General features: G+C 50.9%; 1 protein-coding gene across 4 annotated transcripts in view; it reads right to left on the reverse strand.

Annotated features, from left to right (window-relative positions):
- The window catches only part of UBASH3B (ubiquitin associated and SH3 domain containing B), a 149,101-nt gene extending 136,068 nt beyond the window's left edge, over positions 1 to 13,033 (reverse strand). For 3 of the 4 annotated variants that reach the window (XM_064577314.1, XM_045894814.3, XM_045894816.3), the window contains exon 1: positions 12,566 to 13,033. In XM_064577314.1, the coding sequence (XP_064433384.1) occupies positions 12,566 to 12,726 (161 nt within the window). In that variant the 5' untranslated portion in view covers positions 12,727 to 13,033. The remainder of the gene's footprint in view (positions 1 to 12,565) is intronic. The other variant, XM_064577315.1, reaches the window with a different exon arrangement.
- Positions 13,034 to 14,980: the final 1,947 nt, after the last annotated feature.

Raw genomic sequence — 14,980 nt, forward strand, 5'->3', positions numbered from 1 at the left:
AGCAATCTCCTTCTTGGAGGCAGAGGGAAGTAGCCTGATGTATATAAAAAAGAAACCATGTTCTGGCCTGGGAGTCAGGAGGCCTAAGGTCTGCTTCTGTCACAGACCAGCTGGTGGTCTTGAAAAAGTCACTTCATTTGTTTGTCTCATTTTACTTCTATGTAGAAAGAGGAAGTTGGACTGGACAAGCTCCGCCAGCAATGCTAACTATACATTTCTGAGATCCTGCCTCTACAGGTCTTTTCGATGCAGGAACACTCTGTTTCAACAGAGATACAGGAATCGTCCCAAATCGAGGGCAGGAACCTTGTATGAGCTTCTTCACCCTGAAGCAAGTCCTATCATTCCTCCTACGTGACTCTCGAGCCAGGCGCAAGTGATTTCTATCATGCAGTTAAATACGAGGTACAGTCTAAGATGTGAATAATGATTAACATTTCTCGAACACCTCTATCTATGTACGCTTTCTGTTATCTAGAGCTTTCACAAAGGATTGTGTTCAAGATGTTGTTCACGGGGTGCCCGGTGGGCTCAGTCGGTTAAGTGTCTGCCTTCGGCTCAGGTCACGATCCAAGGGTCCTGGGATTGAGCCCCACGTCTGGCTCCTGGCTCAGCGGGGAGCCTGCTTCTCCCTCTCCCTCTGCCTACTGTTCCCCCAGCTTGTGCTCTCTCTCTCTCTGTCAAATAAATAAATAATTTTTTAAACAAAGATGTCACTGGGCGCCTGGGTGGCTCACTCAGTTAAGCTACTGCCTTCGGCTCAGGTCATGATCCCAGGGTTCTGGGATCGAGACCCACATCGGGCTCTCTGCTCAGCGGGGAGCCTGCTTCTCCCTCTCCCTCTGCCTACTGTTCCCCCAGCTTGTGCTCTCTATCTCTCTGACAAATAAATAAACAAATCTTTTAAAAAAATAAAAAATAAAAATAAAAATAAACAAAGATGTCATTACTTTTCACATCTTTGGCAACCCATAAAGAGCCACCATCACTCACCAAATCACCTAAACTTAAAACCATGTATTATTCTGTCTACATCGTCCATGTCCACCAACTCTCAGAAATCCAATGCTCACATAAAACTTACCACACAAAGTACAACTTCCCTTTCTTTGGGGTAAATGTACTTTCTCCAACCTTGATTTGGGTACCTCCACTTCAAGGTCTTCTGCTTGTTTCTTTCTCCCTCTTCTTTCCTCTAGCATTTCCTTCCAGAGCACCCAGTAAAGCCATCATCCATTCATATTCCACACATCCCCACTCGTCTCCACGTTGTAGGTGAGTGCAGGTGGGCCCACGTGTGCAGGACAACTTGCAGTGACTTAGAAGACTGGACAACGCCTTCCCTCAGGGACGTGGAAGGTGCTCTGGTCCCTGACCACCAGCCTCCTCACAAATCTTGATGTCTTATAGACAGAGCATAGATCCCCAGCATTCCTTGATGAGCTCTTTCTGATGGAGAGGACACGGTGGCAGGAGCTTACCAGAGAGAGGAAATTAGAGAAAATGAGCTCAGTGCATGGCAGGCTGAGATCTCAGCCAGAGACCAAAGAAAGCAGGAGCTGAGAATTTTTCTCAGTGGTTTATCCACAGCATTGACCGACATGCCATAACCATTGGGAAAGATGTGTTGAATAAAGAAATGAAGGAAGGGTCACTCCAGCATGGATGGTCCGGTGATCTCGCATAGTTTCCAGGGAGGGCAGGTAAGTGCAGATACAGATGGGTGGAGGCCGGGTACCGAGGTATGGATGGGGGAGCACATAAAATCTCTAGCAGTGAGGGAATTCTAAAGGGGACATGATTCTTACATCAGAGATTCCAGATCATCAGTCCATTCATGGTCAGATCTCAGTCAGCTGCCTCCATTTCAGAAAGAAGATTCCAGCTGTCCGAGGAAACAGTATCAGAGAGCGGGGCAGGATCCCAGGGTCACGATCCTCAGGAGTTTGAGGGTGCTGAAGAGGATTACCAGAAACCCTACAGAGAGGCTTTGGAATCTCCGTCTGTGAACACCTCATTCACAACCAACAACTTTACTCACTTGGGCATTGCAAAGGGAATGGAACGTTTTGTTGACCTCCATCTTTTTCATGAAATTCTCTTCTCCTCTGTCTTCTTCCATGACACCTGTCATTTTGTTCTTTTCCTGCCTCTTGGACCATCCCTCTTAGCTTCCTTCACCTTCTTTCTACTCCACCCACCAGTTGGTCCCCCACAATACTATCCTTGGGGGTTGGTTTCTTTCCTTTTCTTTTCACTCTGCCTGTTCTTTACACCTACTGCCATGCCTTCTGCTACAACCTCCAGGAAACAGTCTGGTCCCAACTCATTTCTCCACCTCACCTCTCACTACCTCTCGGTCTCCTTCCCACCAATCCCAGGCCCCGGGGTGGCCAACTCTGAAGTCAAGCTGTTCTCTCTGACTGGAATGTCTCCCCTCCTCTCTGCCCAGAAAAGCTCTCCTCATTATTTAAGGTCTGCCTTAATTATTCCCTCCTCTGCTTTCCTCAACCTTCTCAAGTTACACTAATTGTTTTTTCTGTGGTCCCATGAGGTTTTTTTTCAAACTTTGACTACAGCAATAATCATATTATGATATCGCATTTAAGGTTTATATGTCCTGTTCTCTCGAGGAAGGCTGAGCTCTTGGAAAACAAAGACAACCTTCACATCCCTAACAAGTTCCTGGTATACAGTTGGCACTCAGTAAATGCCCAGTGGAAGAGTGAACCAAATAATGCTAAACCTCAAGTCAGGCCCAACTATGGGCCAGCTCTGTCTTTTGGTAGCCGATATGTTTCCTTTTCTTTATGAGCTAGAGGGTAACATAGGGGGAGAAGGTGAGAGAGTGTTGAGCAGAGTGAGTCAAGAGACCCAAGTTTAGATTAAAATCTGCTTCTATCTTCCATTGTGGTATAATATGAAATCGTTCAAATGGTCTACCGATCTTCCCAAACTCCCACCTCTCAAACTGAAGGGTCCTGCCGCCATCTTGTTCAGACCTTGAATTTCCTTCAGGGCTCCCTGTCTGGTTATAGCACCCTCCTCACCTCCTCACCTACGTCCTGCATCTATCTCTGGCTGCACACCGATCACATTTTATTATCATTTTCTGTCTTCCACACTGAATTGCCAGTTCCTGAGGGCAGAGATTATATATAATGATGCTCTGTACTCCTTATAACTCCTGTTAGAATAGGCTATCATAGTTGCTCATAAATATGTGGTGAAGTGTATACACATTAAAAAAAAAATTGGCATTGCCAAGGAAACGTTTGATGGAGATAACACATATGCAATATTGGGTGTTGTTTTTTTAAATTTTGTTGAAGTCTGGTTGACACATAATGTTATATTGGTTTCAGGTGCACAACAGAGTGATTTGGCAAGACTACATGGAATGCCGTGCCCACCGCAAGCGTGGCTACCATCAGTCATAGAAAACCCTACCATGTATGGTGGCATTTACTATATTCCTTATCCTGTGCCTTATTCATTCCATAACGGGGGCCTGTACCTCCCGCTCCCCTACACCCACTTTGCCTGTCCCCCAACCTTTGGCAACCATCACTTTTGTTCTCCATATTGATGCGCCCGTTTCTGCTTTTTGTTTGTTTGTTTATCCATTTGTTTTGTTCTTTAGATTCTACATATATGTAAAACCATATGGTGTTTGTCTGGCTTTTTTTCTTTTTTTTTTCCTCTTCTTGTCTTGTTCTTCAGATTTCATTTGTCAGGGTATGTTCGAAGAGGCCCCAAAGAGAAAAAATATCACGGTGGGTTGAAGTGGCTGCAGACCTGGGACAAAGTACTTGGTATCTTTGCAGGTAATCTAGGGATGACCCTCTCTCTTCCCTGAGTGCTTCACAGGGTGCAGCCTAATAAAGCTTGAGGAGAAGAGACCAGAAAAGAAAGGAAGGGGAAGAGAGAGGAAGGGAGGGAGGCGGGGAGGGATGGAGGGGGGGTGAAGGGAAGCTCAGGGAAGAGAAGCCAAATGCATTGTGATTGAACTAGTTCCCCAGGGTGGGCGAAATCTGCTTAGGCAGAAAGCAGAAAGCAGACAAATGCTGGGTCCACAGTCAACTCAAGGGATGACGTAGGTGAGGTCACTGGTTCAGAACTCCAGCAACCCCGCGTTGTTCTGAGCGTGTGTCTGTGTTTGAATAAGACTATACACAAAGCAGTGACTGGAGGCAGATTTCTTCCCTTTTCCGTAAGTGCTTCCTACCCGAGATCAGAGAAGAAACATTTAGAGGGTGAATGCTCCCAGTCAATACTTTTGAATGGGGCACAGTCAACCTGGAAGCAGGATTCTAAACAAGCCTGCTACCTGATTCATAGAGAAGGCTGATCCAACAACACCTGAAAAGAAATCTGAACGGTTGGGCTGCCTCTGGCCAACTGTGCTATCAGCTTCCTCTTGGCATTTTCCAGACTGCTGTGAGCTGCTCTCTGCTGGTGTTTCTTCCAGCTTCGCACTGTGTGTGGCAATAGCCCTAGTCCTGCTGGAGTTCATTGCCACTGTCGCTTTATGTACGAGAGGGTTCATGCTTCCACTGGGGCAAAGGAACACAATGTATCGTTACACGAACAGCTGGTGACTTCCAGAAGGGAGGGTGCCCCTTTACTTAAAAAGGTGCCCATGAGCCATTTATTTCCCCCAGGGGCGGGGCTCAAGGCACTAACCTCCTCTTTCATTTAACCAGCACTTTGTTTTATGTACCAATTTGAAAATGATACTATTGTATACTGCTTAAATGACTCTTCCCCCCTTGCCATCGTAATTGGCTGCTATCGTTCTTTCTTTCTGTTTATTTACTCCCTAGAATATTGGTAGTCAGTCCCAAAGAGTTTTATTTAAAGGGAGAAGAGAGGGCGCCTGGGTGGCTCAGTCGTTAAGTGTCTGCCTTCGGCTCAGGTCATGATCCCAGGGTCCTAGGATCGAGTCCCGCATCAGGCTCCCTGCTTGGCAGGAAGCCTGCTTCTCCCTCTCCCACTCCCCCTGCTTGTATTCCTGCTATCGCTATCTCTCTGTTAAATAAATAAATAAAATCTTAAAAAAAAAAAAAAAGATAAAGGGAGAAGAGAAGAATTTGAGAGTAAAGCCCTGGGGAAAATAAAACAAAATAAAAACAGAAATACAGGGGCGCCTGGGTGGCTCAGTTGGTTAAGCGACTGCCTTCGGCTCAGGTCATGATCCTGGAGTCCCGGGATCAAGTCCCGCATCGGGCTCCCTGCTCGGCAGGGAGTCTACTTCTCCCTCTGACCCTCATGATCTATCTCATTCTCTCTCTCAAATAAATAAATAAAATCTTAAAAAAAAAAAAAAACCAGAAATACGAGACTCAGTGAAAACATCCTGTACTGTCCAAAACCACGTGTCCATGTCACCCTCGAGCCCCCAGAACGCCTGAGATGTGGTTGACTTCAACCTCATTTACAGTGGGGAAGACTGAGCCCTGGGAAAAGACAAACATGGGTGTGAACCCAACAAACAGCCAATAAGCGAGAGCAGAGCAAGAGCGCAAAGCCGGGGTCTGAAAGAAAGGTAAATTGAGTTTGCTTTCCATGACCACTGGGCTACCAGTGGGGTGTGAGCTGAGCATAGAACCTTCACACTATCTGTAAAGTGTTGTTCACCCAGGCCTAGAAGAAGCACACATGCCCCTCGGGGGGTCACTGTGGACGATGTGCAGCCAGCTAGACGGAGGGCTAGGCTCCGACAGCTGACTTCAGAGGGTCAGCTGGTGAAAGTTGGCATTCATCTTTTCCTCCTGAGAACTGCACAGAATTTGGTAGGATACCATGTACCTCGTAAGAGCTCAGATAATTTCTGGATGTTCATCTGAGGCATTCCCAAGAGGCCTCAGCCCCAGAAACAGTAAGTGGTGAAGAACATGCCTGCAAAGGCACCAGGAATACAGGGATGGTGGCGAGAGGGCTGACCCGAAAGGAGATCTCCTATCACATAACTTTGAGCCCCCAACAGAAGGTCTGGAGGGCGGAGGCCCCTGCTCCATCTGTCCATCCATCTCCCACGGGACATTCTCCCAGAAGCCTCCGGGTGACACACAGTGGCCCCTGGGAAAATCCTCCAGTGAAGGAGACAAGAGCTGTCAGCCCCGATGGGGACTGCAAGCATCTTCCTCTCCAGCAGCTGCTCCATCCTGCAGGGACTGTGCCCATCACAGTGCAGAGAAGCCGCTCTCAAGCAAGATTTTCTCTCTCTCTCTCTCTCTCTCTCTCCAGGGCTGGCGTCTGATTCCATTTGAGACTAATCAGAAGACAACCATCTGGCACTCCTGCACATCCCCAACCCGGGCCATTTATTATAATCAGCAGCTTGGGCGGCGCGGGCCCTGCTCTGGGTCTGCTTCTCCTCAGCCTCACACCCCTCGGGGCACTCTGCAGACAGAGGTGCTGGGGAACAGAACCCAAGTACTGAGGGAAGGCACAGCCTCCACCCCCTACTCACGACTTCGTGCCCACAGAGTGGTGAGGAGCGGGGAGATGAACCGTGGAGGAAGCCCAGGCCCCAAAGAAGCCGAGCAGAATAAAATCACCATTGCAGTAGGAACGTCCCCGTCTTTACCCAGTGCTCACCAGATGCCACAGACTCCGTGGCAGTTTGCAGGGGACAGCACCGTTGGCCTTTACAACAATCCTATAAGGTAAGTACTGTTATTATCGACATTTTCCGGGCCAGGAAATTAAAGCATGGCACTTCCAGCAACTTGCCCAAAGTGTCCCGGCTGCCTGACCAGGCACAGGCTAGACTTGGGTGTCTCGGGCAGATGATGTTGAGGTCTCTTCCGTGCCCTGCTACCTAAGTAGAAGCCCCCCCCCGTCACTCACACACACACACACACACACACAGGCATCAGACACCTGGGGGGATGGGGCTGGCGCCGATACCCCGGCCACCCTGGTCACTGGCCAGAGAAGAGCTGGCGGGAGACACAGATTCGCTAGGTTTGCATGTGGCTTCTCTGAAAAGCCAAGCCTCTAGCTCTGAGATCTAATGACTGCACCCTCAGTGAAAAGCAGCCTGAGTCTGAGGCAGCCGAGGACAGGGGGCAGGGTGGTGACAAAAGCCACCGGACAGAGTCACGAAGCACGATGCTCTTCACTCTCTGTGGCACTTTGTTTTCTCATGAAACTATCAAGGTCTGAGACTTGATCGTGATTATGCATATAAATCTGCTTTGTCATCTCTAAAAGGGTCTAAAAACCTAAGGTAATATTACTAGGGCGTAGTGGAATTTCCGTAGAAGCTCTGTGCAAGGGGTTATAATTGCATTACCAGCAAATTCAAATACATCGAGGTCTACTAGCAATACAAGGAGATAAACTACTGATTCATGCAGCATCGTGGAAGACTCTCCAAAATATTATGCTGAGGGAAGAAGCCAGGCAGGCACAAGAAGATGCGCTGTAGGATTCCGCTTCCATGCGGATCTAGAAAATGCAAACTAATCTGTAGCGACAGAAAGCAGAACGGTTCCCCAGGAAGAGGGTGGAAAGGGGCACAAGGAAACTTTTAGGGGTGACAGGCAAGTGCTGGGTTTTGTGGTGGGGATGCCACGGGTGTATGCATTTGGCAAAACTGATCAATCTGTAAATAGATTTAGTTTCAGGTACGTAAATGATACCTCAATAAAGTTAAAGATAACAACGCCTGTCAGTCTTCCCTTTTGAACCAGGGTCTCTGTGCAGCCTGAGAAGGTCACTGGACTTGCAGCTTTAGCTCAAGATTCTCATGGTGACCGGGCCCCATGCAGGTCAAGTGCGCACCGAGCTCCTCCGAGCCTCAAGACTCTTCATCTTTAAAACGAGTCTTGCATCCTGCACTGTACCCCATGGGACTTCTGTGCCTATCAAGAGGGCTCTTTGGTGCATGAGAGCAATTTTCTGACTGCAAAATAACAGACAGATGTAGAGGAACTTTTGTGTGGGTGCGCGGTCATGATGGGTAGCTTCGAGTCCTTTGCCCTGCCCATCTAGAAGGTCCCTCCAGCTCCAGGTGGTCCACCGTTTGTGTCCTCTCTCTACCCGAGGCCCCCGGGGAAAGCAGCTACAGCACCCGCCTCCATCAGAATCGGCCACAACTCGGAGATGCTGAGTTGACTGAGTACTTTCAGAGGCTCCAATGTCAACCACCCGGTAAGTTGGAGAAGGTCAGAGAAATTGGATACTTTACGTCATGGGCCGTGCAAGGTGCCTCGCAATTCCATGTGCAGCCAGCTCTGGAGGCCTTTTATCTTTGGGTGCTGAGGCCTAGCTAATGCAGCTTACTGTCCAAAGCGAAGTCAAAGGTGCTTACCCCAGCTCTTTCCTTCTTCTACTGTCCTGCTCTTTTGACTAGGTAGGCATTGTTCAAATATGCTCTGGAGGAAAAAAGGATGGCCTCTAGCACAGGTAAATCTTTGCTGGAAATGTCAACCAGCCAACCACCTCACCCCCTGTTCTTCCAGTCAACACAATAAAACCAAAATCCTCTCTGTCTGGTGTCCATGTTATATTTTCAACTATTCTAAGTCCTTTCCTGCCCGTGACTCACTGTGTCTTCACAAAGCCTCGTGAGCAACACGGGACAGGTGTTGCTGGGCACAGAAGCTGCGCAGTAATGTTGAGGAAAATGGAAGACCTAAGACCTTCCTCGGTCAGAAGCTGGACTAGCGCTTGGGCCATGGAATCCCTGCTACCAAGTCCTTTTGCAAGACTGTATCTCTCCATCACCAGCAAACATTAAAACCATTTGCTAGAGGCAGAGTTCTAGACACAGGCAGCCTCAAACCAAACCAACCAAAACAAAATTAAAGGTCAGAGGGGTATTGGCGAGGACTCCTCAAATTCAATGGTGAGGTGATGCTCACACCCTTGGCCTCAAGCTGCAGAAGAGATAAGAGATAAGAGCCTTGCTCCCCCACAAACCACAGAGGCCAGTAGGGGATGGTATGAAATCAAGTAGCAAAGCAATAATTCCCCTCAGAGTTCCCCACCTACCTTCTCTCCTGGCCCCCAGGCATCCCCTTCCCCAGGCCTTTGCTCAGCACATTGTTCCTTTGCCTTCCCACCAACCTCACTCCAGTCTTGACCAAGCTGGACCTTTCTTTTTAGAATTTTTGGAACAGGAACTTTTAGAAGAGCTAATAGGTATGGGGGGGTGGGTAAGGAAGGGATAGGCCATTTTGGCCCCTTGAAAGTTTCCTTCCTGAGGCCTCCCTAACACCTCCTTACCTGGTGCTCACACACACACACACACACACACACACACACACACCCTGGAAAAATCGCTACTTCAGTCCTCCCTATGGCAGGCCCTTCTACAGCAGTGTTTGTGGACCGAAGGTAATAGGGTGGGATGGAAAAAACCTAGCACAGCTCTGAGGGGGTGATGAGCTAGAAGGAACATACCCTGAGGTCACCCAGCTGGCTCAGTACTCCTCTCCCTTAGCTCTGTCAAGCAGTTAATAAGCATGCACGAGTTAGTCCTGTTCCCCTCGGAGGGAGCCAGTGAGGCCCTGAGGGGTTAGGTGACTTATCCAAGACCACAGCCCAACACAGGCTGGAATGGGACCTGGGCCTTGCTGGCCTGAGCTCTCTGCCGGCCCACCCAGAGCCCCGTGGAAGGTCTCTTGCTGTTGCTGCGTGATACCAGACCCAGTTACACCCAAAGGGAAACCAGAGCTGTCGGCCTTGGCTACCACCAGTATCTCCAAAGGGCCGTGTTCCAAACATCCCTCTCATCCCTCCTTGAGACATCCCAGCCACGTCTCCCAGAACCCAGAAAATCATCACCACTCCCTCCTGCTTGCAATTTCTTCACGCCCCTTCCTCTAAGGTTAAGGCCTAAGAAAGAGGCTTCTCAGAAGCTAAGCCTGATGCCCTGGCTCTCTGTCTTCTCAACTTGGCAGCCCAGGGAGAGTAGAACTAGATCAGGTACCAGCCAAGGGCTCTGCCCCCTCCCAGGCAGGGAATGTGATGGAGACAGAACAGCAAAACCAACTTCCCTCCTGCCCAGGTTGTTCCATGAGGACCCACTCGGTGACCCTTTCAATAAAGAGAGGCAGTGCTAGTCATAATCCTACTAGCTGTGATAGGCTGAATAATGGCTCCCCAAAAGCTCTCCAAGTCCTAATCCCTGGAACCGTGACCATTACCTTATAGTAAAAATAAAAGAAAAAAAGCAGGGGGGAAGATTTTGCAGATGTGATAAAGGATCCTGAGATGGCAAGGCTATCTATCCTGAATGATTTGGAGAGGCCCTAAGAGCAATCACTAGTGTCTTTGCAGGAAAGAGGCAGAGGGAAATTCGACACAAACAGCAAAGCAATGTGACCGGGCATTCCGAGATCTCCGTGACCCACACGATGCAGCTACAAGCCAATGATGCCAACAGCCTCAAAGCCATGGATGAGGCAAGGTATGGATCTCCCCCGGAACCTCCAGAGGAAGCACAGCCCTGCCGACACCTCGATTTCAGCCCAGTGACACTGATTTAGGGCTTCTTGCCTCCAGAACTAGGAGAAAATACATTTCTGTTGTTTTAAACCACCCAGTTTGTGGCCATTTGTTATAGCCGCCCCAGAAACTAATATAGTAGCTAACACCTACTAATCATCCATGACATGCCAGGCATTGCACTAAGCATTTTACGTACATTAACTCATTGTGCACGGGCTCTGGATGTGCGGGTAAGCAGACACCCTGGGGGATTGAATTCCAGCCTTACTGCTTAGTTTGTGACTCTGAGCAAGTTATATAACATTACTAAGCCTCTGTTTCCAAATGCATAAAATGGGCATACACGTTTCCTTTCTCATTGTGTTGCTAGGAGGATACAATGGCTAATAAAGGCAAAGTGCTTAGAATAGCATATAATACGTACTCCCTAAATGCTAGCTATTATGAGATCTCAGGGGTTGAACCAGCCAAAATTAGACCATCATCCTAATCTGTTGGGACATGGACAAGAAAGACCTCCTGGACTCAGTGCAGGGAAAAAGATGCCGACGCCCCTTTAAAGCAGGTTTGAATAGCAAACATGACAGTCTGAGGAGTTCAGTTAAGTATTTCTTCCCTTAATTGAGTAACTTAGGTCCTTAATGTTGGCCTAGATGCCCGGGCCTGTGCTAATTCTGCAGCACTGCCCAGCAGACTCCCCGGCCCCTACCTCCCGTGCTTAAGGAGAGCCGTGCACAGCCATCCACCAGAATAAGGACGTAACTTGCAGCACCCACACCTGACACAGCCCTACAGAGCCCACCCCATTTTCTCTGTAATTCTGGCAGCAGGAACTGGAGCCCCATTGCTTGGAAGTCAACCCGAGTCAGAAACGTCAGTCTATTTCCCGACTTTCCAAGGCTCACTTTCCTGACTGTCCCAGTGGGCAGGGTGGAAAGATAAAACCAGGGGTGCGCTTTGGTTACAAGGTCACAGCCAAGTTAGTAAAGAATAGAGTAAGCAAGATTTGCCCAGAGGCGGGGGAAGGGTAACCTAGACTTGCCACCTGAAAAAAGGGGGGAGAAAATTTTTTTTTTCATTAACTTGGCCCTTCCTTATAAAGTTTGCCCAACTCTCCCGTTTAGGTGATGTCATTCAAAGAAGCAGCGCCCCCGCCCCCCCCACCCCCCCAAGGATCGCAGGCCTTGTGTCCCCACCTAAGAAATTAACCAAGGGAGAAGGGCTTGGCCGCCCGGCCTTGGCTTCCTCCTAGGCAGGGTTCCAGCCCCACGGTCTTGGTTGACCAGCTTAAGAAGACTCCTGCTGCCACTGCCCAGTGCAGGTGGCCAGGCCTCTTCCCAGCGGGCTGCAGGGACGGCCACCTGCGCTTGCTCGGCCCTTCCCCACCCCACCCTCCAAGGGTTAGAAGGATGAGGGAGGACAGCTCCCCTCCTTACTCTCAGGCACCCACAGATTTCCGCGCTGCCGTCACCACTGACGAGAACCCAGGTCCCCAGGAGGAATCGCTTCTCCTTCTCATTCCATCCTCCCTATCAATGAACACGCAGCAACACCCACGCTCCCGCTCCTCCTACTCCGGAGGGAGACCGAACCGGAGAGCGACATCCGGAGCTGGAAGCCGCTGCAGTGAGACCTCCGCCCCGAGGTCCCTTGCCCTTTCCCAGCCATCGGAGGATCCTCAGCCAGCCCAGCGTTCCGGATCCAGAGGGTGCCCGAATCCTCGCTGGGGCCCCGCCTCCCCGGGGGCCGGGCGCTGGGGACCTCGGGGAGCCCGCGAGACACCGGCTTAGCCCCACCACGGGGGCCGGCCGCCGGGCACGGTACCTGGGAGCCGACCCCGGCGCCCTCGCCCCGAGGCGTGCCTCCCCTCCGGCACCCCCAGAGGGGCCCCCGCCCGCCCAGCGCTCCCGCGCGGCGCTGCCCCGGCGCCCGCGCCGGGAGGGGCCGAGTCCCGGGCCGCCCGCGCGCCGGTCCTGCCCCGGCAGGTGGTGGGCAGCGGGGAGCGCGCCGCCCGCCCGGTCGGCGCGGGGAGGCGAGCCGGAGCGGAGGCGAGGGCCGGCCGCGGGGGGCGGCGAGGGGCGCGAGCCCTGCCACTTACGCGCGGGCTCTGGGGAAGCCCATGGAGAGCAGCACGTCCAGCGCCGATCCATGCTTGATGGTGCCCGGGCGCTGCTGGCGGCTCCTCCGCGGGGTGACTTTGCTGTACAGCTCCTCTCTCGCAGCCATGCCGAGCGGGCCGGGGTGGCCGTACTGAGCCATGGCTCAGCGGCCAGCCATCGCCGGGGAAAGCGCCCGAGCCGCGAGCGTCCGGCAGGGAGCCGGGGAGGGGGCTCGGGGACCGGGCGCCGGGCGGGAGGCGGCGGCGGAGGCGGCGCTCGGAGCTCCCCGGAGTCGAGACTGACGCTTCCTGGTGAGGCCACCGGAGCCAGAGCGGCCCGCGGGCTGCTTGGGCCGGACCAGCCGTCAGCTGCTCGGGCCCCCGGGTGCCCCCAGCGCGGCGCCTGCAGCAGCCCTCTCTCCTCCGCCCCCTTCCTTCTCTGCTCCTAGCGGTCCGGGAATTTGCAATGAGTAATTTTTGAATGGATCAAAAGGAAAAGGAGCCTTGTGGGCCGGCCCTGCCTTGCCAGTACCGGGGCCCCGCCCCTCTCTTAAAGCGACAGCGCTGCCCGAGCCTGCCCCGGCCGGCGGGGCTCAGGCCGTAGCGTCAGGGTGCTGCTGGGCGGAGGACTCGAACCAACGAGGGCTGCCTAGGTGCGTGGGTTCCGGGGAGTCGCTCCCAGGCCCCCAGTCTTCCCCACGGCTTGCCCATAGAGCCAGCTGGGCCTCGGGACGCCAGATCAACCCGTGTCAAGTTTCATGTGGTTCATGTGGTTCTAGACGGGTTAATAATGGAAATTGGGCGAACTGATGGATGACAGTAATGACCCAGAGGGCCAAGCCCTGTAGGCCCAGATAAAAGGTTTTGCTTCCAAAAGACCCTGCAAAATCCGGAGGATTGTTATAGCCAGTGGAGACCAAGCTCCCATCAGCTGGCCAAGTAGCCACACCGAAGACCTACCATGCTCTCCAGGACTGAGGTAGTGAGTTCAGGACAAAGACTGGAACCTCAGGACTGAGATAGTGACTTCAGGACAAAGATTGGGACCTCGGGCTCTCAAGCTTGGGAGGGGAGAGGGGTGGAGGCAGAGGGCAGGGTGGATAAAAGAAGAGAAAGGGGAAGATGGAAGGAGGAAGGAGGAGACAGGGAAAGTGGGAAGTGGAGGGAGGGTGGAGGGAGAAGGAACAGAGAAAGAACACTTTCTAATTATAAAAGGTGTTCAAAATGGAGTGGGTTGGTTTTCATTGAGCACCTTGTCAATGAAAGGATTCAAGGAAAGACTAGATCATCTTTGCTCAGTGGTGACATATAAGTGAATTTGCATCACAGGTTGGATAAAACTACTCCCACCTCAAAGAAGGTGGGAGTCTTCACATTCACCCCCACCCCATACCCCGCACGGTAAACTTGGCTTGAGGATATTAATGCTTTCTTTCTTTTCTTTCTTTCTTTCTTTCTTTCTTTCTTTCTTTCTTTCTTTCTTTCTTTCTCTCTCTCTCTCTCTCTCTCTCTTTCTTTTTCTTTCTTTCTTTCTTTCTTTCTTTCTTTCTCTTCTTTTCAAGATTTTATTTATTTGAGAGAGAGTGAAAGAGAGAACACAAGCAGGAAGAGTGCCAGGCAGAGGGAGAAGCAGGCTCCCTGCTGAGCAGGGAGCCTGACATGGAACTCGATCCCAGGACTCTGGGATCATGACCTGAGCCAAAGGCAGACGCTTAACCGACTGAGCTACTCAGGCGCCCAATGCTCTTTCATTGGAGACAAACTTACTATCTTCAGTCAAGGACAACAACCCCACTTGGTTTAATGGAAAAGAGAGTAAACCCTAGCTGCTCTTTTTCAGGTAATAATAATAATAATAATAATAATACCTAACATGTATTGGACTCTCGTGTCCATCATTGTGCTAAGCATAGTAAATGAATTGACTCATTGTTTACGACCCTTATGGGGTGTGTACAGTTGTTATCCCAGTTTGCCGATGACAAAACTCAGCTCAGAAAGGTTGAGGAAGATCATAGAGCTGCTAAGTGTATAATGAAAGCTTTTATCGACTGTGGTGCCCGGATACGTTGCTTCTGCCTCTACAGCCCCATGCCCTTACCTGTGTGCATCATAGTAACCTAGCCTCACACATATGGGGTTCTCCAAAAATGTCAACTCCTTTCCCTGCCTAGTGCGTGGGGGAGGAATGGTGACCAGAGCCCATGAACGGTTTTTTGATGCTGCTTTCTAAGTCATCTAAAGGTTTTACCAGGGGAAATGACACAGCTTAATTCTCTTGGGCTAGAATTGCTTTTCTAAAGAATGTCCAGTGGTGGTAGAAGTGGGGAGATAAGGACTACCAAGGCTTAAGCAACAATGTGCATAATTCTGCCTTCTGCTTGTGTAAGGGATGAGGGAAATTTCATGCTTCCT

The sequence above is a fragment of the Mirounga angustirostris genome, unplaced genomic scaffold (assembly GCF_029215605.1).
Source record: "Mirounga angustirostris isolate CCGP_5_RB_7025 unplaced genomic scaffold, mMirAng1.0.hap1 SCAF_13, whole genome shotgun sequence".
In the NCBI taxonomy this organism is placed as follows: Eukaryota; Metazoa; Chordata; class Mammalia; order Carnivora; family Phocidae; genus Mirounga; species Mirounga angustirostris.